This window comes from Scyliorhinus torazame, chromosome 14, assembly GCF_047496885.1.
Source record: "Scyliorhinus torazame isolate Kashiwa2021f chromosome 14, sScyTor2.1, whole genome shotgun sequence".
Taxonomy (NCBI): Eukaryota; Metazoa; Chordata; class Chondrichthyes; order Carcharhiniformes; family Scyliorhinidae; genus Scyliorhinus; species Scyliorhinus torazame.
Window position 1 is genome coordinate 134,562,304 of NC_092720.1, and position 22,371 is coordinate 134,584,674.

The 22,371-nt window shown below is 49.3% G+C and overlaps 1 protein-coding gene across 6 annotated transcripts in view; it reads right to left on the bottom strand.

Annotated features, from left to right (window-relative positions):
• The window catches only part of sned1 (sushi, nidogen and EGF-like domains 1), a 376,981-nt gene that overhangs the window by 296,417 nt on the left and 58,193 nt on the right, over positions 1-22,371 (bottom strand). For all 6 annotated transcript variants that reach the window (XR_011934549.1, XM_072474925.1, XM_072474927.1 and 3 more), the window contains exon 2: positions 598-885. Coding sequence is in view for 5 of the 6 variants with exons in the window: in XM_072474925.1 (XP_072331026.1) it covers positions 598-885 (288 nt within the window). In the remaining variant the exon portion in view is untranslated. The remainder of the gene's footprint in view (positions 1-597; positions 886-22,371) is intronic.

Below are 22,371 nucleotides of genomic sequence, written 5' to 3' on the forward strand. Positions count from 1 at the left end.
AATGTTAAATCACAGGGGCTCACACACACAGTGAACAATGTTAAATCACAGGGTCACACAGAGTGAACATTGTTAAATCGCAGTTTAATGCAACAATGTTAAATCACAGCATCACACTGAATGAACAAAATTAAATCACAGGTTCACGTACAGTGAACAATGTTAAATCACAGAGTCACGCTCAGCCACATTGTTAAATTACAAGGTCACGCACAGTGAACAATGTTAAATCACAGGGTCACGCACAGCCACATTGTTAAATCACAGGCTCGCACACTGAACATTGATATCCTGCAGGATCACACGCTGTGAACACTGATATCTCGCAGGGTCCCACTATGAAATGTTTGTGTGAGATTGACAGATGGTTCCAAACAGGGGGTTGATTGTTAGCATATGGTGAGGCATTTGGACGCCTGGAAGTATAATCAGGCAGTTTGCTCACGAGAAGTTGGGCGCAGATAGTGAGGTGGATTCTGGTACAGGTAATTCAAACCCGTTGTTGGTTAGAAGCAGTCTGTGTAACTACCCTCACACTACAGATAGCGAAAAAGTCAAAATATCATGGCATCAAAGGATTGATAGATCAACCCCTACCGGTGAAAATGTACTTCCTCCAAAAAACGTCACTCTGTACCAAGTGGCCACAAGTACCCAGCGGGTGCTGAACTTCTCAAGCTCCGGAAAGTACCTCCTGATATCTTCGGTTGTACTCTCAAGTACAGCGGGGTCTTTTGTTTCCCTGTAGAAGACATCGCCAGCCTTTCGGTTGTCCACATCTGCCCAGAACGCTGCCACCACTCGTCGATCATTAGAGATTGGAAACGCCACAGGAGTGAACTGGGAAACTTCCTTCAGGAATGAAATAATCCCATTATTATTCACCTGGGGGAAGAAAAATGATTCTGTTTAGCTCCCTGGAGAAAGGGGGAAGTGATTAGAAAGCCTCATCAACCTTCACAGAGGTCATTATCAACTCTATTGGCAACATCCTCCAGGGACGATGTCCATCCATCTTTAAAGCCTAATTACTACTTATTGATAAGTTATATCTACTTCACATGAATTCTTCTGACTTGTTCTTTGTACTGTTTCTAACTTCAGCAAGTGCCCACAAAATGTCCTCATTGATTTTCTTCAGCACCCAAACCATTGTCACGAGGCCCAGGCGGATTCTTAGTATTGAGACCGGTAACTGAGCAAGCTTTACTGATTTCATTTTCCTCCAGTACATTTGTCCTGCTTAACTAGATAATGGACTGAAGAATCAAATTAATCGCCCTTTCCGTCTTGCAAATTCCACTGAGTAGTTAAGAAATTATCTAAATCATTCAATGTGAGCTGCTTTCCCTCTAATGTGACAAGGTCAACTGAGCCAGTGGCAATGAAAAGTAAAGGCCCTGCTCACCTTCATTGCAGTAGCATAATACTCGTGTAAAGTGGGCTACAGAACTTCAGCAAGCAGCTGGCTTCATATCAACCGTCAGGGAGTACACAGCCTTCTGAGACCCTGACCGGTAGGAGAATTTAATTTAAGGATTTTTAGGTTTGTAAACCTTGTGGACTGGGTGCTGATATGGAGAAAATAAATGTCTTGTATGATATCTTACTCCAAGAGCCTTCAATCTCGTCATCCTCCCCCACTTCATAGAACTACACTCACCACTTATAATGGACTCGTTGGCATTACCGTGATTAGCTTGCTAGACGGTAAAACCAAAAAAGTGCCAACCATATTAAACAAAAGGGGCTCTCTGAATTGTTTATGGCTACGACCAGAATCTCATTACAGGGGAGACGGTCATAGAATGCTTTTGATAGCACAATATAAATGCAAATGGACATTTTTGTAGTAACAATAATAATAATCTTTATCAGTGTCACAACACTAATAAATACTACATTAACACTGCAATGAAGTTACGGTGAAAATCCCCTAGCCGCCACACTCCGGCGCCTGTTCGGGTACACTGAGGGAAAATTCAGAATGTCCAATTCACCTAACAAGCACGTCTTTCGGGACTTGTGGAAGGAAACCGGAGCACCCAGAGGAAACCCACACAGCACGGGGAGAACATGCAGACTCCGCATAGACAGTGACCCAAGCCGGGAATCAAACCTGTAAAGCAACAGTGCAACCCACTGTGCTACCGTGCCGTCCTCAGTAATCGTACCTTCACATGGCTTAGAACAGTTGCTAGAATAGCTCCAATCAGTCATAGCTCAGATGGTAGCCCCCTCACCTCAGAGTCGGCCCTCTCAGGGAGATGTAAAAGATTCCATGGGTGTAATTCTGAAGAAGAGCATGGGAGTTCTCCCCCCTGTCCTGGCTAATATTATCCCACAGTCAAAATCACAAATAAAAAGATTATCTGGTCATTATTGCTATGTGTTGGACATTGCTAAATGCAAACTCTCTGTTGTATTTCCTGCAATACAATTATACTTTAACAGCACGTTGTTATAAAGTGCTTTGGGGCTTCCTGTGGTTATGAAAGGTGCTATATAAATCCAAGTCTTTCTTTCTTTGAAGATCCAACTTTGGGTGAAATCAGTTGATTTTTTCAGGTGAGTAGCTGGCGATAAATGCCTGTTGAACTCGCAAGATAACAAACTGCCTTTGTAACTGCCTGTTTGACAAGAAAAAGCCTGACTCTCAGGCCATTCTGTCTGTGAGGCTTGTGGGAGGGAAAAGGGTTATGAAGACAGAAGAGATAAAGGGGGATTTCGAGGAATTCTATGGGGGAATCATATAAATCTGAGCATTCTTGTGGAGAATTGGCAAGTATGAAGCATTTATTTTCTTCCTTGAAGCTCCTAGAGGCCTTGGCAGCCAACGTGGAGCTCTTAATGCTCATCTGTCTAGGGAGGAGGTATCTGTGGTGATGTGCATCAATGTAAATGCATGTAGGCTAGCTAGACACTAGAGGGAGCACAGGAGACGTCACACACACACACTCAACCAATAGATCAAGTAGATAGGACACGACAAATGGACACGATCAGTGGACATTCACGATACACAAGGAGGTGACACGACCACAGGGGGGCATTACACTAACCCATATATAAAGGACACCACACACATGATCTGCCTCTATCCAGTGGAAACAGTCAGTGAGTACAGACACAGGGTTGATTCAATATTAGACCCACCACGTGGATTGCAGCAACTGGTTAGTCAGTCGGGGTAGCTATAGTCGGATTAGCAGTAGTGTCGAACCCGAGTAATAGAAGTGTAAATAGTTTAATAAACGTGTTGAAGTTATCTCCACGTCTGAACCTTCCTTTGTCAAGTGCACCACAAAATAAATGCTTATGTTACACCTCCAACATAACAAATCAGTATCAAAGGCCATTATGGAGTGTCAGCCGGGTAAGGCACCTGGACCGTATGGCTTTGGGTGTGCTTTTTATAGAGGGTTTCAGGATATTTGGTTAGACTTGTTGGTGGGTATGTATTGTGACTCTTTTGACTCAGGGATATTGCTTCCAACTCTACGCAAGCCAAATATCTCTTTGATTCTGAAGGCAGGCACCCAGTGTGCCTTCTAAAGGCCAATGTCTCATCTGAAAGTTGATTTGAAACTGTTATCTAAGATCCTGGCCAAAAGGCTGGAAGACAATCTTTCAACAATCATGCGGGAGGACCAGACTGGGTTTATCAGGGGAAGATTTTTGAGTAATACCATTAGAAGGCTTCTACATGTGATACAGGCTTTTGAGAAGCGTGTACTGTACGGACTGGTTATCTTCCTTGGTTGCAGAGAAAGATTTTGATGGAGCTGAGTGGGTTTTAGTGGGGGCAGCACAATGGTCAGCACTGCTGCCTCATAGAACCAGGGACCCAGGTTCAGAATCAACCTTGGGTGACTGTGGAAATTGCACTCTCTCCCTGTGTCAGCATGGTTTTCCTCCGGGTGCTCAGGTTTCCTCCCACAGTCCAAGGATGTGTAGGTTGGGTGGGATTTCGGGAATGGGGTGGGGAGTTAACAAAGAACAAAGATCAAAGAAAAGTACAGCACAGGAACAGGCCCTTCAGCCCTCCAAGCCTGTGCCGACCATGCTGCCCGTCTAAACTAAAATCTTCTACACTTCTGGGGTCCATATCCCTCTATTCCCATCCTATTCATGTATTTGTCAAGATGCCCCTTAAACATCAGTATCGTCCCTGCTTCCACCACCTCCTCCAGCAGCGGGTTCCAGGCACCCACTACCCTCTGTGTAAAAAAAACTTGCCTTGTACATCTCCTCTAAACCTTGCCCCTCGCAGCTTAAACCAATGCCCCCCAGTAATTGACCCCTCTACCCTGGGAAAAAGCCTCTGACTATCCACTCTGTCTATGCCCCTCATAATTTTGTAGACCTACAATTGGACTGGTAGGGTGCTCTTTTGGAGGGTCAGTGGCCCTTGATGGGGCGAATGGCCTCCTTCTGCACTGTAGAGATGCTATGATTCGATTTGGTTTCTATGTTGCTAGCCTTTGGGTTGGGGAGAATTATATTAAGGGGACTCAATTATTGAATCATAGAGCCATAGCAGCAGTGCTCATGAACAGTTTAAGGTGGTCAAACTTTGGGCTTCGTGGGCGGGATTCTCCGGAATCCCCCGGAGGCACAATGCCGGCGTAAGAAAATGGCGCGAACCACTCCGGAGTTGGGCCAACCTGAAGTTGCGGAATCCTCCGCACTTCCGGGGGCTAGGCCGGTGCCGGAGCGGTTGGCACCATTCCAACCGGTGTCGAAGGGCCGGCGCGAGTTCGCGCATGCGCAGAACCGCTGGCCTGGTTCCGCGCATGCGCAGACCGGCCGGCATATTCATGCACATGCGTAGGGAGGTGTCTTCTCCACGCCGGCCATGGCACAGCCCTACAGAGGCTGGCCCGGAAGGAATGAGTGCCCCCACGGCACAGGCCCGGCCGCAGATTGGTGGGCCCCGATCGCGGACCAGGCCACTGTGGGGGCCCTCCCCGGGGCCGGATCCCCCTGCCCCCCCCCCCCCCCCCGAGGCCGGATCCCCCTGCCCCCCCCCCCCCCCCCCGAGGACCTCACCAGCCGGCCCACCAGCTAGGTCCCGCTGTGTGGGACCATGGCCATTTCACACTAGCGGGACTGGCCAGAAACCGACGGCCGCTCGGCCCATCGGGGCCCGGAGAATTGCCGGGGGGGGTGGGGGCTGCTGCCAAAGGCCCCGACCGGCAAGGCGTGATCCCCGCCTGAAAACCATCACTGGAGAATACGGCAGCCGGCGTCGGAGCAGCGTGGCGGGATTCACGCCGCCCCACGGGGATTCTCCGACCCAGCAGGTGGTCGGAGAATCCCGCCCCAGAGAGGGACGAGGCAGGGCTGCCCTCTGTCCCCCTTGATGTTTGTGTTGCCCATTGAGCCACTGGCAGAGGCCATTAGGTCGGACACTTTGCTATCAGGATTGGAATGTGGGATGAATTCCACAAGATCACACTTTATGTGGAGGATGTGCTGCTGTTCGTGTTGAATCCTGGCCTTATGGTCCTGACTTTATTGGAGTGGGAGTAGTTTAAGTGCATTTTCTGGTTACATGATTCTGCACTGTAGGGATTCTATGGTTCGAAGAGGGTATCCCTCCTCTCCTCACTGGCATGTAGCTGTGGATCCACCTCGGATTCCCGGCCTCAGGAGGCAGGTCTTCTCAGAGCCATTTTTCTGGCTGCAGTGACTGCAGGCTCTTTAGCACAAACTAAATTGCTTTGAATTCACACCGGCAGAGTGCTGGCCCATTTGCACATCCTGACTCGCTTTCTGAATGGCGGCACGGTAGCACAGTGGTTAGCACTGTTGCTTCACAGCTCCAGGATCCCAGTTTCGATTCCCGGCTGGGTCACCGTCTGTGCGGCGTCTGCACGTTCTCCCCGTGTCTGCGTGGGTTTCCTCCGGGTGCTCCGGTTTCCTCCCACAAGTCCCGGAAGACGTCCTGTTAGGTAATTTGGACATTCTGAATTTTCCCTCAGTGTACCCGAACAGGCACCGGAATATGGTGACTAGAGGCTTTTCACAGTAACACCATTGCAGTGTTAATGGAAGCCTACTTGTGACAGTAAAGATTATTATTATTAATAGTGCCCCCAATGGGAATGCAAATTATACACGATTCAGTCCTGGCGACAACACTTACACTCCAAACGGAGAATCCTGCCCCTTGTCTGAAGTTGGCTACACTCCAGTTACCAAGTGCTGGGAGGGGGGTGGGGGTTAGTGCTTGGGTCTCCCGAATATTAGGTTATATCAGCTGGCCTCTCATCTAAGATTCATCACAGACTGGATTAGGATGAATCATATATCCATTTGACCTGACAATGAAACAGAACAGTCAATTTTCCCTCTACAGATCTTGTTCCGTTATGGGGGATATCAAGACGAGCTCTAAGTGTGATAATTCTATTATAATCAATACTCTTAGAGCATGAAGGTTGGTCTGTCATCTAGAATTGAGATAAAAATTGCGTTCTGCTCTTTCTCCTATCCAGGGAAGCCCAGACGTCCCGTCCCCCCTGGTCTAATTGACCATGGATTTGATACCTGGATAGAGGCATCTGTCGCCTGGGAGACATGTTCAGAGATGCCTCCCTGTCATCCTTTAAGCAGCTATGTCAGCAACCTGTACAGTAGCACAGTGGTTAGCACTGTTGCTTTGCAGCGCCAGGGACCCGGGTTCGATTCCCTGCTTGGGTCACTTCTGTGTGGCGTCTGCATGTTCACCCTGTATCTACGTGGATTTCCACTGGGTGCTCCAATTTCCTCCCACAAGCCCGGAAAGACGATGAATTAGGCATTCTGAATTCTCCCTCTGTGTACCGAACAGGCGCCTTGGTGAAGCGACTAGGGGACTTCATTGCAGTGTTAATGTAAGCCTACTTGTGACACTAATAAAGATGGGCAGCACGGTAGCATTGTGGATAGCACAATTGCTTCACAGCTCCAGGGTCCCAGGTTCGATTCCGGCTTGGGTCACTGTCAGTGCGGAGTCTGCACATCCTCCCCGTGTATGCGTGGGTTTCCTCCAGGTGCTCCGGTTTCCTCCCACAGTCCAAAGATGTGCAGGTTAGGTGGATTGGCCATGATAAATTGCCCTTAGTGTCCAAAATTGCCCTTAGTGTTGGGTGGGGTTACTGGGTATGGGGATAGGGTGGAGGTGTTGACCTTGGGTAGGGTGCTCTTTGCAAGAGCCGGTGCAGACTCGATGGGCCGAATGGCCTCCTTCTGCATTGTAAATTCTATGATATAGATTATTTTAACTTGGCATCCCAATACAGTCCTTTTTTTCAGTATTTACAGCTTAGAGACTTTATCTTAATAGGACTTCCCTGCATCGTGATTCCTCAATTTCCCAGTGGAAGAAAATCCTGATTTCTGTTGAGCTTAAACAATTGATGAGCAAGTTCTATGATGTTTTTAACTCCAGGGCCTGCATCACCCTGCAGGCATGGGAAAGGGACTTAGCTATCAAGGTTGATGAGGAAGCTAACCACAATGTTTATAAACATCCAGCAATGATTGACAGGTGTTCGCCACATCAAAAGAAACTAAATGCCTTCTGCTGAGAAAAAGAGGAAGTGAAAGCACTCATCTCCTAGATGTTTGCAAATATTGTGATTAGCTTCACAGCAGAGTACCGGAGATGCATTCAAGCGTGAAGGAAAATTAAAATAAACAATCTAGACACCTGGCTATCTGGAAAATCAGGGAAAGTAAAGTCACCATAGTTCCAGATGACCAGAGGCTGCTTTCACCTTTGAGGGGGAGAGCTGACTGGTGGTGGTTTTACCTGTGAGTTACAGCAGACTAAAAGCTATTTGAAAGTGAATAGAAGCCTCACAGATCAAATGATGTGAGGGGTTTAAAGACTTGTAATGTATATTTTTTGCTTTCTATGAAGTATCAACTGCTTCTTTAAACACTTCTGTCTGAGGCAGCAGGTGTAAGGGATTGGGAAGTGAAAACGCAGTGATTTTTCACTGCCTTTGTCTGGACTACTCTTTAGCTTCCAGGCAGGGGTGACATGATATGGGGGAGGGGGGTCTCTCTGATATGGGGGGATTGGTTGTGGTCACCCTCATGTGTGCTGTGGGGTGGGGGAGAAAGGAGGGCCTTGGTATCGGCCTCCCGCTCAAAATGAATGCCCGGTACCGGGATTCCAACCGAATCATAAGTGCTCCCTCCCCGCAATGCAATAATTTGCATGCAAGGTAGAGGGAATCGCACCTGGGTGCTGCCCCTAGCACCAGCGTAGACCAGGAGCGATTGAACTCCGGCGGGTGAACTTAGTTTCCCAAACGGAGAATCCAACCCTTAAGAGTCTAATCCTGTATTTCTGATTCTGGGTCTCCCGGATGGGAGCATCAAGGATTCCAAATAAAAAAAGGCTATATAACATACTGACCCTTTGCTGCTCGTAAAAATATCCTTTGTTCCTGGATTAGTGAAAGTATCTCCCTATCCAAAACTGGCATAGACTGATTATGGAATCCTTCGCCATAGAATGTTTAACATCTGGGGCGAAATTCTCCGGAAACGGCGTGATGTCCGCCGACTGGCGCCCAAAACGGCGCAAATCAGACGGGCATCGCGCCGCCCCAAAGGGGCGGAATGCTCCGCATTTTTGGGGGCCGAGCCCCAACATTGAGGGGCTAGGCCGGCGCGGACGAATTTCCCCCCGCCAGTTGGCGGAAAAGGCCTTTGGTGCCCCGCCAGCTGGCGCGGAAATGACATCTCCGGGCGGCGCATGCGCGGGAGCGTCAGCGGCCGCTGACAGCTTCCCACGCATGCGCAGTGGAGGGAGTCTCTTCTGCCTCCGCCATGGTGGAGACCGTGGCGGAGGCGGAAGGGAAAGAGTGCCCCCATGGCACAGGCCCGATCGCGGATCGGTGGGCCCCGATCGCGGGCCAGGCCACCGTGGGGGCACCCCCCCGGGGCCAGATTGCCCCGCGCCCCCCCCCAGGACCCCGGAGCCCACCGGAGCCTACCGCCTTGTCCCGCCGGTAAGGTAGGTGATTTAATTTACGCCGGTGGGACAGGCATTTTAGCGGCGGGACTTCGGCCCATCCGGGCCGGAGAATCGAGCGGGGGGGCCCGCCAACCGGCGCGGCGCGATTCCCGCCCCCGCCGAATCTCCGGTGCCGGAGACTTTGGCAACCGGCGGGGGCGGGAATCCCGCCAGCCCCTGGCGATTCTCCAACCCGGCGGGGGGTCGGAGAATTTTGCCCCTGTTCTCCACTCTGAATCCAATGTGTTTCATAAAGTGTGGAACGCCTATCTTAAATTCATCAGCTCCACTTTGGCTGACTTGTTTTGGTTAAGCTTTCCATGAGCAAATTTATTTCAGTTCAACTCAGTTTTATCCATTTCAAGTTGTGAGCCTGAATCATGATACTTTGGGCTGTGCAACCTGTATTTTTATAAAATATTTTTTATTCTCCTAATTTTTCACATTTTCTCCCAGATTTACACCCACCAACAATAAACAATAATCAGTAACAAATATGTCAATCCCCATATCAATAACAACGATCCCATCCTCCCACCAAACCCCAAACATTAGCCCGCATGTTCATACAAACAAATTACAAAAAGGAATCAGGAATCACCCATAGTCACCATTAATACACGCCGTCCCCTCCCCCCAACCCTCCCACCCACCCCCCCCCCCAACTAATGTTCGATGTTATCCAGTTCTTGAAAGTGCATAATGAATAACGCCCATGAATTGTAGAACCCCTCCATCCTTCCCCTCAGTTCAAACTTAACCTTCTCAAGAGTCACGAATTCCAACAGGTCCCCCCGCCACACCAGGGCACTGGGTGGAGAGGTTGCTCTCCATCCCAACAGGATCCGCCTTCGGGCGATCAACGAGGTGAAGGCTACAACATCTGCCTCCGCACCAGTTTGCAACCTTGGCTGGTCCGACACCCCGAATATGGCCTCCCGAGGGCCCGGGTCCAGTGTCACATTCACCACTTTAGAAATTACCCTAAAAACCTCCTTCCAGTAATCCTCTAGCTTGGGACAGGACCAAAACATATGAACGTGATTAGCGGGGGCCCCCCTGCAACGTTGTGCGACCTGTATTTTTACCCTTCTGTATTAATAGGATCTTGCACTCTTTTCCCACTCCCTATGATATCTCATTGTTGGATTGATCCGCCATTTAAGCCAAGGGCTCTGGTCCCTCAACAGCGAGGGGAGGCGGTGGCATAGTGGGATTGTCACTGGACTAGTAAACCAGAGCCCTAGAGTAATGCTCAGGGGACCCAGGTTCAAATCCCACCACTGCAGATGGGGAATTAAATAAAAATCTGGAATCAAAAGTCAAATGATGACCATGAAACCATAGTCGATTGTCATTAAAGAAAATCTGGTCTAGTTCGCTAATGTCCTTTAGGGAAGGAAATCTGCCATCCTTACCCTGTCTGGCCTACATGTGTCTCCAGATCCACAGCAATGTGGTTGACTCTTAACTGCCCCCTCAAGGGCAATTAGGGATGGGCAATAAATGCGGGCGCAGCCTGCGACAGCCTCATCCAATGAACGAATAAAATGAAAAACTGAACTGTTCCAAATCTATTTTGTATTGCATCAATTCTTTTGCTATTTGCTGTGCTTACGGTTACAAAAAATAGGGGGAAACCTAATTAAAAAAATCTAGCAAGAATAAAAACATGTGACTGGTTTCAACATCCTAAATCTGAACCAAACACAGGTAATAAGGAACAACATCTACTTTTATTATTATTTTGTAGAGGGTATATGCAAGAAGGATGTTCCCGATGGTGGGGGTATCCAGAACCAGGGGTCACAGTCTGAGGGATGTGGGGTAGATTGTTTAGGACTGAGATGAGGAGAAGTTTCTTCACGCAGAAAGTGGTGAGATTGTGGAAATCGCGACCACAGAAAGTAGTTGAGTCCAAAACGCTGTCTCCTTTCAAGAAGCAGTTCGATATAGCACTGGGCAAAAGGGTTCAAAGAATATGGGGGGGGGGGGGGAGGGGGGGACTAGGCTATTGAGTTGGATAATCAGCCATGATCATAACAAATGGTAGAGCAGGCTCGAAGGGCCGAATGGCCTCCTCCTATATTCTGTATCTGGAGGGCCTTTATCACGGCAAAATATGGCTGAACTGGAGCACTGTAAAAGTAAAATATAGCATCACCTACAAAGATAAAGAAATATTAAGGCAGATGACCAAAAGCTTGGTCGACCAAAGGCTTGGTCAAAGATGTAGGTTTCACGGAACATCCTAAAGGATGAAAGAGGAGGGTGGCACGGTGGCACAGTGATAAGCACTGCTGCCTCATGGCGCCGAGGACCCGGGCTCGACCCCGGCCCCGGGTCACTGTCCATGTGGAGTTTGCACATTCTCTACGTGGGTCTCATTCACACAACCCAAAGATGTAGAGGTTTGGCCATGCTAAATTGCCCCTTAATTGGGAATTTGTTTGAAATAAAGGACGAAAGAGAAAAAGAGAGGTGGAGAGGTTTTTCTTGTTTACATGGGATGTGGGCGTCGCTAGCTGCGCCACCCTTTGTTGCCCATCCCTAATTGGTCTTGAACTGAGTAGTTTGCTGGGCCATTTCAGAGGTCAGTTAAGAGTCATCCGCATTGATCTGGGTCTGGAGTCACATGTAGGCCAGACTGGGTAAGGGCGGTCGGTTTCCTTCCCTAAAGCAGTATCAGTGAACCAGGTGGGTTTTCACCTAAAGCAGTATCAGTGAACCAGGTGGGTTTTCACCTAAAGCAGTATCAGTGAACCAGGTGGGTTTTCACAACAATCAATAAAAGATTCACGCTGACTATTACTGAGACTAGCTTTATATTCCAGATTTTTATTGATTAATAGAATTTAAATTCCACCAGCTCAAGGCACAGCCATCAATGGTAGGGCAACTAAAATCAAGGATGTTCTCCAATGAGTATTAAAGAAGACGGTAACTCTTGGGCCAGTACAAACAGAATGAGCTTATTTAGTCAATTTACGTTCAGGAAGTTTGGGGAGAATTACATCTTAAGACTTGAGGTTGTCTCCCGCCAATAAGAGTTTGATCTCATTGATGTAACTGGAGCTGCCCAGGCCCCAGAGCCAAGTTGCCTTTCTGGCTGAATAGCATCCTCTGCGGTTGGCCTCTGCATTCTGCAGAATTCTGGAATAAAGCCAAGGCAGAGATCAGGCTTCTCCTCAGCAATGGCAGAGTGGGGAGGAAATAGAAACGGATTCAGAAAAACATCTGTAGTCTGCCACTTGGGCTTATCAACAGCTCTCTCTTTGGTTACAGGCCCCATCAATTCAGCACTGGGGGCAGCCGACTCAGCGAGAAACGGATGGATAAGCTGAAGTTCATTTCCTGCCGGTTCATGCACTGCTGGGTGTACCCATGGTGAAGGTCAAGAAGGGATGTTGAGGAAAGGACAAGATCTTCCGAGAGCGGCTTTGCTGCTCTTGAAAGGAACGTTTCAGATGAGCTTCCGCTCAGAGATCAGCCTGTGTGGTGAGGACCGGAACCTGGACTGGGGTTGCTTTAAATCAAAATATTATTGCGATAGTGAAATTGTTCTGCTTTGGAGTCCGACATTACTTTACTTGAGCAACTCGGTAGCCTTGTGGATAGCACAATTGCTTCACAGCTCCAGGGTCCCAGGTTTGATTCCGGCTTGGGTCACTGTCTGTGCGGAGTCTGCACGTTCTCCCCGTGTCTGCGTAGGTTTCCTCCGGGTACTCCGGTTTCCTCCCACAGTCCAAAGATGTGCAGGTTAGGTGGATTGGCCATGATAAATTGCCCTTAGTGTCCAAAATTGCCCTTAGTGTTGGGTGGGGTTACTGGGTTATGGGGATAGGGTGGAGGTGTTGACCTTGGGTAGGGTGCTCTTTCCAAGAGCCGGTGCAGACTCGATGGGCCGAATGGCCTCCTTCTGCACTGTAAATTCTATGATAATCTATGAAACTCCATCAATGTAAGGGCAATATTGAACCGCATTATAGCTCTCAACACAACCATCACTTGTAGCAAATACCTAGTGCAGATTCCCCCACTTTTGAGACCAAGTGGCAGGCAGCTCCAGCAGTGATCATTCTACTGACCAAAATGCTGAGATCCCGCACCAGGTTCTACACTTTTTAATTAATTATGCACAAATAAATTCCCCCTCGAAACTCTCCTGGAGGGCTGGCAGCTGACTTGTCCACCCGCCCTCAGCTGACGGGTTTGAAGGTCCTGATCCCATATTTAAATACCAGTTCAGCTTGCTCATCTCACTCTCCCTCCAGCCCACCTGTCTTCACCAGGTTGTGCAGGATGTCAGCAATCCGGAAGGAAAAGGCTCACAGCCTCGAGAAGAAGTCTGTTCTTCAAATTAAACCACCCTCGCCCTGAGCCCATCACCTGCGAGGTGTCCAGACTGCACTTGGACCTCTACCCACCACATCTGGAGTTTTCCTCCATCCTTTTCCAGTAAACGATGTGATATCCCTTTGACCACCTTGTTGGTCTGTCTTTCATGCAGCATCGTTGGGTCCAGCTTCCCGGCCTTTGGTCCTCCCTCTGCCTTGCATTGTTCATCTTCTTCATCCACATTCTTGCCCTTCTGCTTGCCATCATGAACCTGCATCCTTTACAGCCCCTTTGCAATGCCTCCCTTCCACAATGCCCTCCTTCCACACTGCCTCCCAGATGGCAGTGGAGACTGGGTCATTGAATATATTCAACCCTAAGTTAGACAGATTTTTGATTGCCAAGGGAGGAAAGTGCAGCTGAGATCACAATCAGACCAGCCACAATCTAGGGGCAGCACGGTGGCACAGTGGTTAGCATGGTTGCCTCACGGCGCCGAGGTCCCAGGTTCGATCCCGGCTCTGGGTCACTGTCCTTGTGAGTTTGCACGTTCTCCCCGTGTTTGCGTGGGTTTCGCCCCCACAACCCAAAAGATGTGTAGGATAGGTGGATTGGCCACGCTAACTTGCCCCGTAGTTGGAAAAAATGAATTGGATGCTCTAAATTTATTTCAAAAAAACAGCCACGATCTTATTGAATGGCGGAGGAGGCCCATGGGACAGAGTGGCCTACCAAAGAGTGATCCAGACTAGAAACGTTCGCTGCCTTCTCTCTCCACAGGTGCGGTCAGTCCGGCTGAGATTGTCCAGCAGTTTCTGATTTTGTTTCAGGTTCCAGCATCCGCAGTCAACTGCTTTCAGCCTGGTTCCCCTGCGTTACTGTTGGAGAGTTCTTAGTTTCTATTCTCCACATCGGTAAAAGGCAGGCAGTTTACCTCGCAACTTTTCTGACTCTGGGATGCACTCTGCAGCCAGTGAAGTGCCTTTGAAGTGCTGTCACTTGTGAGGTAAGAAATGCTGGAGCCAATTTGCACGCAGTGAGGGCCCACAAACAGCAACGCTTTCACGGCAATGGCAACAAAATGGGCCGGATTCTCCATTCCCGCCAGCCCGTGCCGGCTGCGGGACCCTCCCGTCTGGCAGCCGGCCAATGGCGTTTCCCATTGTGGCCACCCCGCAGAATGTATTTCATGTATTCGGAACTGACCTGCCGCCACCAGGTGGCAGTGCAAGACCAGGGCTGCTTGTCGCACACTGAATCGCCACTCAGCAGTCCGTGTGGGGCCAAGGAAACGAGCCAAACTACCAGCTGGCAACAAACCCGGATTCACCAGAGACAGCTCAGGAGCAACAAAGGAATTGTGTTAATTGTGTAAGTGAGCAAGTAATGTCCGAATGGTGTCAAAACAGTCAAGAGTGAAATCGGAATAGGTTAAGGGATTTCAGCAGACCCGATGCTTCGCATGCCAAGTTAAAGTCACGATGAAGGCCACAAAGTCAGCTGAGCTGCTTGGCTTGAACAGTTAAAGGGAACTCAGTGGAGGCCAGGGCCACACTTCCCAGTGCGGGGGAATTGAACCTCGATTGCCATGTCCTGCGAGGACTCACGAAATGGAATAATCAAGTGTTAAAAACAGCACAAAGAAGAGTCGCAAGTTGTTCAATAATGTGCCGAGTGCAGGGATGAGCACCCTGGGCTCGTGAGTGGGCCGCATGAGTGACCCACCTTCATCTCAGTGGGCCCAAGATTAAAATCGGGCATGTTCCCTAGCCACGACCAGTGAATAAAAACGATTGCATTTAATACACACAAAATGTTTCATAACAAGTTATAGAAAATGCCTAATCATTCATACATTAAACGGCCATCAACTTGAAGTGGAAAATTCAAATTAAATATTTACGCTTGAATGAACGCAGATGTTGCTCTCACAGTGAACGTTACACCTCAGTTCACTTGCCCTGACTTTACGTGGGTATCACTTCACTCACACAGGGAGGAAACCCACTTTGTGCACAGAAGGCAACAGAATGGGGCAACCCTGCAAGGGGGCAAAGGTGAACAAAATGACTCGTGGCCGCAGGTGGGACGCATGCGGTCCCCGGAATGCAGGCTGCTCACCATTGGCCCGGAGTCAACCTTTCGGGGAAACTTGGAAAAGGGGCTTAAAAAAATGGAAATGATGAATCCAGAACGACTTCAAACAAACCTGTGGCAGTGCGGCAACAGTACGCGGGGTTAAACTGATACAGGGGGACGCGGGGTTAAACTGATACAGGGGGACGCGGGGTTAAACTGATACAGGGGGACGCGGGGTTAAACTGATACAGGGGGACGCGGGGTTAAACTGATACAGGGGGACGCGGGGTTAAACTGATACAGGGGGACGCGGGGTTAAACTGATACAGGGGGACGCGGGGTTAAACTGATACAGGGGGACACGGGGTTAAACTGATACAGGGGGACGCGGGGTTAAACTGATACAGGGAGACACGGGGTTAAACTGATACAGGGGGACGCGGGGTTAAACTGATACAGGGGACACGGGGTTAAACTGATACAGGGGGACACGGGGTTAAACTGATCCAGGGGGACGCGGGGTTAAACTGATACAGGGAGACGCGGGGTTAAACTGATACAGGGAGACACGGGGTTAAACTGATACAGGGGGACGCGGGGTTAAACTGATCCAGGGGGACGCGGGGTTAAACTGATCCAGGGGGACGCGGGGTTAAACTGATCCAGGGGGACGCGGGGTTAAACTGATACAGGGAGACGCGGGGTTAAACTGATACAGGGGACACGGGGTTAAACTGATACAGGGGACACGGGTTAAACTGATACAGGGGACACGGGGTTAAACTGATACAGGGGGACACGGGGTTAAACTGATACAGGGAGACGCGGGGTTAAACTGATACAGGGGACACGGGGTTAAACTGATACAGGGGACACGGGTTAAACTGATACAGGGGACACGGGGTTAAACTGATACAGGGGGACACGGGGTTAAACTGATACAGGGGGACGCGGGGTTAAACTGATACAGGGGGACACGGGGTTAAACTGATACAGGGGGACGCGGGGTTAAACTGATACAGGGGGACACGGGGTTAAACTGATACAGGGGGACGCGGGGTTAAACTGATACAGGGAGACGCGGGGTTAAACTGATACAGGGGGACACGGGGTTAAACTGATACAGGGGACACGGGTTAAACTGATACAGGGGACACGGGGTTAAACTGATACAGGGGACACGGGGTTAAACTGATACAGGGGACACGGGTTAAACTGATACAGGGGACACGGGTTAAACTGATACAGGGGACACGGGGTTAAACTGATACAGGGGGACGCGGGGTTAAACTGATCCAGGGGGACACGGGGTTAAACTGATACAGGGAGACGCGGGGTTAAACTGATACAGGGGACACGGGGTTAAACTGATACAGGGGACACGGGTTAAACTGATACAGGGGACACGGGGTTAAACTGATACAGGGAGACGCGGGGTTAAACTGATACAGGGGACACGGGGTTAAACTGATACAGGGGACACGGGTTAAACTGATACAGGGGACACGGGGTTAAACTGATACAGGGAGACGCGGGGTTAAACTGATACAGGGGACACGGGGTTAAACTGATACAGGGGACACGGGTTAAACTGATACAGGGGACACGGGGTTAAACTGATACAGGGGGACGCGGGGTTAAACTGATACAGGGGGACACGGGGTTAAACTGATACAGGGGGACGCGGGGTTAAACTGATACAGGGGGACACGGGGTTAAACTGATACAGGGGGACGCGGGGTTAAACTGATACAGGGAGACGCGGGGTTAAACTGATACAGGGGGACGCGGGGTTAAACTGATACAGGGGGACACGGGGTTAAACTGATACAGGGAGACGCGGGGTTAAACTGATACAGGGGACACGGGGTTAAACTGATACAGGGGACACGGGTTAAACTGATACAGGGGACACGGGGTTAAACTGATACAGGGGGACACGGGGTTAAACTGATACAGGGGGACGCGGGGTTAAACTGATACAGGGGGACACGGGGTTAAACTGATACAGGGGGACGCGGGGTTAAACTGATACAGGGGGACACGGGGTTAAACTGATACAGGGGGACGCGGGGTTAAACTGATACAGGGGGACACGGGGTTAAACTGATACAGGGGGACGCGGGGTTAAACTGATACAGGGGGACACGGGGTTAAACTGATACAGGGGACACGGGGTTAAACTGATACAGGGGGACACGGGGTTAAACTGATACAGGGGGACGCGGGGTTAAACTGATCCAGGGGGACACGGGGTTAAACTGATACAGGGGGACGCGGGGTTAAACTGATACAGGGGGACACGGGGTTAAACTGATACAGGGAGACACGGGGTTAAACTGATACAGGGAGACGCGGGGTTAAACTGATACAGGGGGACACGGGGTTAAACTGATACAGGGTAACGCGGGGTTAAACTGATACAGGGGGACACGGGGTTAAACTGATACAGGGTAACGCGGGGTTAAACTGATACAGGGGGACACGGGGTTAAACTGATACAGGGGGACACGGGGTTAAACTGATACAGGGGGACGCGGGGTTAAACTGATACAGGGAGACGCGGGGTTAAACTGATACAGGGGGACACGGGGTTAAACTGATACAGGGGGACACGGGGTTAAACTGATACAGGGAGACGCGGGGTTAAACTGATACAGGGAGACGCGGGGTTAAACTGATACAGGGGGACACGGGGTTAAACTGATACAGGGTAACGCGGGGTTAAACTGATACAGGGGGACACGGGGTTAAACTGATACAGGGGGACACGGGGTTAAACTGATACAGGGGACACGGGGTTAAACTGATACAGGGGGACGCGGGGTTAAACTGATACAGGGAGACGCGGGGTTAAACTGATACAGGGGGACACGGGGTTAAACTGATACAGGGAGACGCGGGGTTAAACTGATACAGGGGGACGCGGGATTAAACTGATACAGGGGACACGGGGTTAAACTGATCCAGGGGGACACGGGTTAAACTGGTACAGGGGGACACGGGGTTAAACTGATACAGGGGGACGCGGGGTTAAACTGATCCAGGGGGACGCGGGGTTAAACTGATCCAGGGGGACGCGGGGTTAAACTGATACAGGGGGACACGGGGTTAAACTGATACAGGGAGACGCGGGGTTAAACTGATACAGGGGACACGGGGTTAAACTGATACAGGGGACACGGGGTTAAACTGATACAGGGGGACACGGGGTTAAACTGATACAGGGGGACGCGGGGTTAAACTGATACAGGGAGACGCGGGGTTAAACTGATACAGGGAGATATTTTGATTTATTTCTGGATAGAGGGATGCCAAATGCATGCAACAGCTGGATCGTGTGATGATGGCAGCGGTAAGCAAATTGACTGGGAGTTGTGGAGGATTCTAAACTGAGGATCTGAAATAGTCTGAATCTATCCTGTGATTTAACAAAATTAAATTTATGGTCTACCTTTCTTTTAACTTCAGGTATTATTCACATTTGTCACTCGTAATGTTAAAAAGACATCATCTGAGCAGGATAATAATTAAATTTCGACTTCCTGTTACCCACTCCTCTCCTGAATACACATACTCTGGTTGGTGCCATCAAGTTTTCCCTCTGAAAAATGGTCAGTCTTCATCTGTGAACCGAGACAAGCTGTTAAGCATTACATTTGTCTTCTGTAGAGGCACTCTCTCACATCATCTGACCAGCTGAAGAAAATGGATAGTGATCAGGAGTAAGAATCTTTTTTTTTTAAATTCCAATTAAGGGGCAATTTAGCACGGCCAATCCACCTACCCTGCACATCTTTGGGTTGTGGGGGCGATACACAGGGAGAATGTGCAAACTCCACATGGACAGTGACCCGGGGCCGGGATCGAAGCCAGGTCCTCGGCGGTGTGAGGCAGCAGTGCTAACCACTGCACCACCGTGTCGCCCTGGGAGTGTGAACCTTGACTGATTTTACCTCCCTGCTTCCAAACCTCCATCCCTAAAAAAGAAATTGCAGAGATCTGAGGAAAACTGCAAGTCACTGCTGCTCAGATGTGCTTTCCAATAAATGAGTGAAATTGCGAGAAGAATAAAGATGCATGACAGGGTGTGAAAGAAGATTTACAATAGCACTATCCAGTGTGCAAGTTCAATGTAATGTAAGATACTATTGAAGAGGTTTGGTGGGTGTCAGCTTAGAGAAGATAGTGCCCAGGCAGTGCCAGGGGGCTGTACCCGGGCATGACCCTCCTCCTCCTCCGAGGAATGCACTCACCTGGACTTCTTCAGCGGTGCCCGCCAGGTGCATGCAGCGGGAGGGCAGCTATAATTCACGTGAATTAATAATGTGTCCGTTATTAGGCATGGAGGCCACATAATTAGATGTCAATCTATTCTAATGGAATTCCTGACGTCGTAAATCCCGTTCCGTTACTGGCTAGGCAGGGCGGGGACAATCATGGCGGGACCTCTCACTGACATATAACGTGATTTGGGTCCATCAAAAGATCTTGCGCTCCCATTGCTTTCACGACCGGTGCCAACAGAGGAGCAAAATCCAGGCCAAACATTCAACGTCAGATTTATAATGAATAGAATTTAAATTTTGGCATGGCGGGAATTTTAAAAATTCGATTTACAGTATGTAGTCTTCACCCACTAAGCCAACATCTGTTGCCCATCCCTACTTGCCCTTGAGAAAGTGATGGTGAGCCGCCTTTTTGAACAGCTGCTGTCCATGTGGTGTAGGTACACCCACTGTGCTGTTAGGGAGGGAGTTCAGGATTTTGACCCAGTGACAGTGAAGGAACAGCGTGGCATGGTGGGACAGCAGTTGGCACTGCTGCTTCTCAGCGCCAGGGACCCAGGTTCGATTCCCGGTTTGTCACTGGCTGTGCAGAGCCTGCACGTTCTCCCATGTCTGCATGGGTTTCCTCCGGGAGCTCCGGTTTCCTCATAACAGTCCCGAAAGATGTGCTGTCCGGTGAATTGGACATTCTGAATTCTTCCTCTGTATACCCGAAAAGGCGCCGGAGTGTGGCGACAAGGAGATTTTCACAGTAACTTCATTGCAGTGTTAATGTAAGCCTACTTGCGACACTAATAACGTGTATTAATTATTATTATTATATATTTCCAAGTCAGGATGGTGAGTGAGTTGGTGGGGAACTTCCAGGTGATGGTGTTCCCAGGTATCTGCTGCTCTTGTCCTTCTAGATAGTAGCGGTCGTAGGTTTGGAAGATGCTGCCGAAGGAGCCTTGGTGAGTTCCTGCAGTGTATCTTGTAAATCGTACACACGGCTGCTACTGTGCGTCAGTGGTGAATGTCTGTGAAAGGGGTACCAATCAAGTGGGCTACTTTGGTCCGGATGGTGTGGATCTTCCTGAGTGTTGCCGAAGCTGCACTCATCCAGGCAAGTGTAGAGTACTCCATCACATTCCTGACTTGTGACTTGTAGATGATAGACAAGCTTCGGGGAGTAATTTCCCCAGAACATTAGCCTGAGGCCTCTAGGTTACTAATCCACTGACAATTATCACTAGGCCACCGTCTTCCCAAATATTTTAATATATGTGTAATTATGTCCAAATGGGAGGATTGTGTATGCCACCTGGCTGAGAATTCAGTCGGGGAGGACGAGGAACAATGAAACCGAGCTAGGGAAGAACCATTGAAGACCCACACTAGATGTAGCAAGAAGGGGGCCCAGCTGGTGAAAGAGCATTTGGATGCCTGAAGCTGAGGTGGTGCAACTCTTTACGGGAACAGTGCCATCGGCTGCCTCGGCTGGCAATGGGAGGAGTGAGCTGGACTCCGATGGCTTCTGGTTAACCTACTTGTGACATTTGACTGAAATGCATTAATAGTATTGACTGGAATTATAACTCGGTCACAAATCACATCCAGCCTGAGCTAATATACTGTTTCCACCATTGTATGTAATTGTACTCAACAGAGATAGTATCCAAATTCCATAGTAGTTAAATACTGCTCAATTCACCAATAGCCTGTGCCAACATCACCAACATTTTCAATACCTTTCACGGAGTGTCTGTGTCACATGACTCAGCTTACTATCTGGTCATCCTTTAATAGACTGCTCTCCCCAAGTGTTCAAAAGGAATAGAAAGGTGAGATTGTCCAAGAAGGAATCTGTCCATTAAACAGTAATTTCACTCACTGACCTGTTAACTAGAAACCACCCTTGCCCCAGTGAATAAATAGTCCCCAAAAGGAATTCTGCAATACCCCTCTGTCTCGGTTTAAAAAAAATTCATTTATGGGATGTGGGTGTCGCTGGTTAGGCCAGAAATTATTGCCCATCCCTAGTTGCCCTTCAGAAGGCGAGGTCTTGAGCTGCCTTCTTGAACTGATGCAGTCCTTCATGTGTAGGTACACCTACTATGCAGTTAGGGAGGGAGTTCCAGGATTTTGCCCCAATGACAGTGAAGGAACGGCAATATATTTCCAAGTAGGAGTGGTGAGTGACTAGGAGGGGAACCTCCTGGGGTTCCCAGGTATCTGCTGCTCTTGTCCTTCTAGATGATAGTGGTCATAGGTTTGGAAAGTGCTGTCTAATGTGATTATACGCCTGCACTCATCCTCCTTTCTACCAAAGATCAGATTTCTCGCCACCAGTAACTGGACCCTGGCACCAGTGAACAGATTGCTTGCCTACTTTGGCTAGATTCCCTGCCATGAGTAGTTAGCTAGGAAGGACCTAAAGAGAGAGCCAAGAAGAGCCAGGTGGGGACATGAGAAGTCTTTGGCAGGTAGGATCAAGGATAACCCTAAAGCTTTCTATAGATAGGTCAGGAATAAACAAATGACTAGGGTAAGAGTAGGGCCAGTCAAGGACAGTAGTGGGGAGTTGTGCTTGGAGTCCGAGGAGATAGGAGAGGTGCTAAATGAATATTTTTTCGTCAGTATTCACACAGGAAAAGGACAATGTTG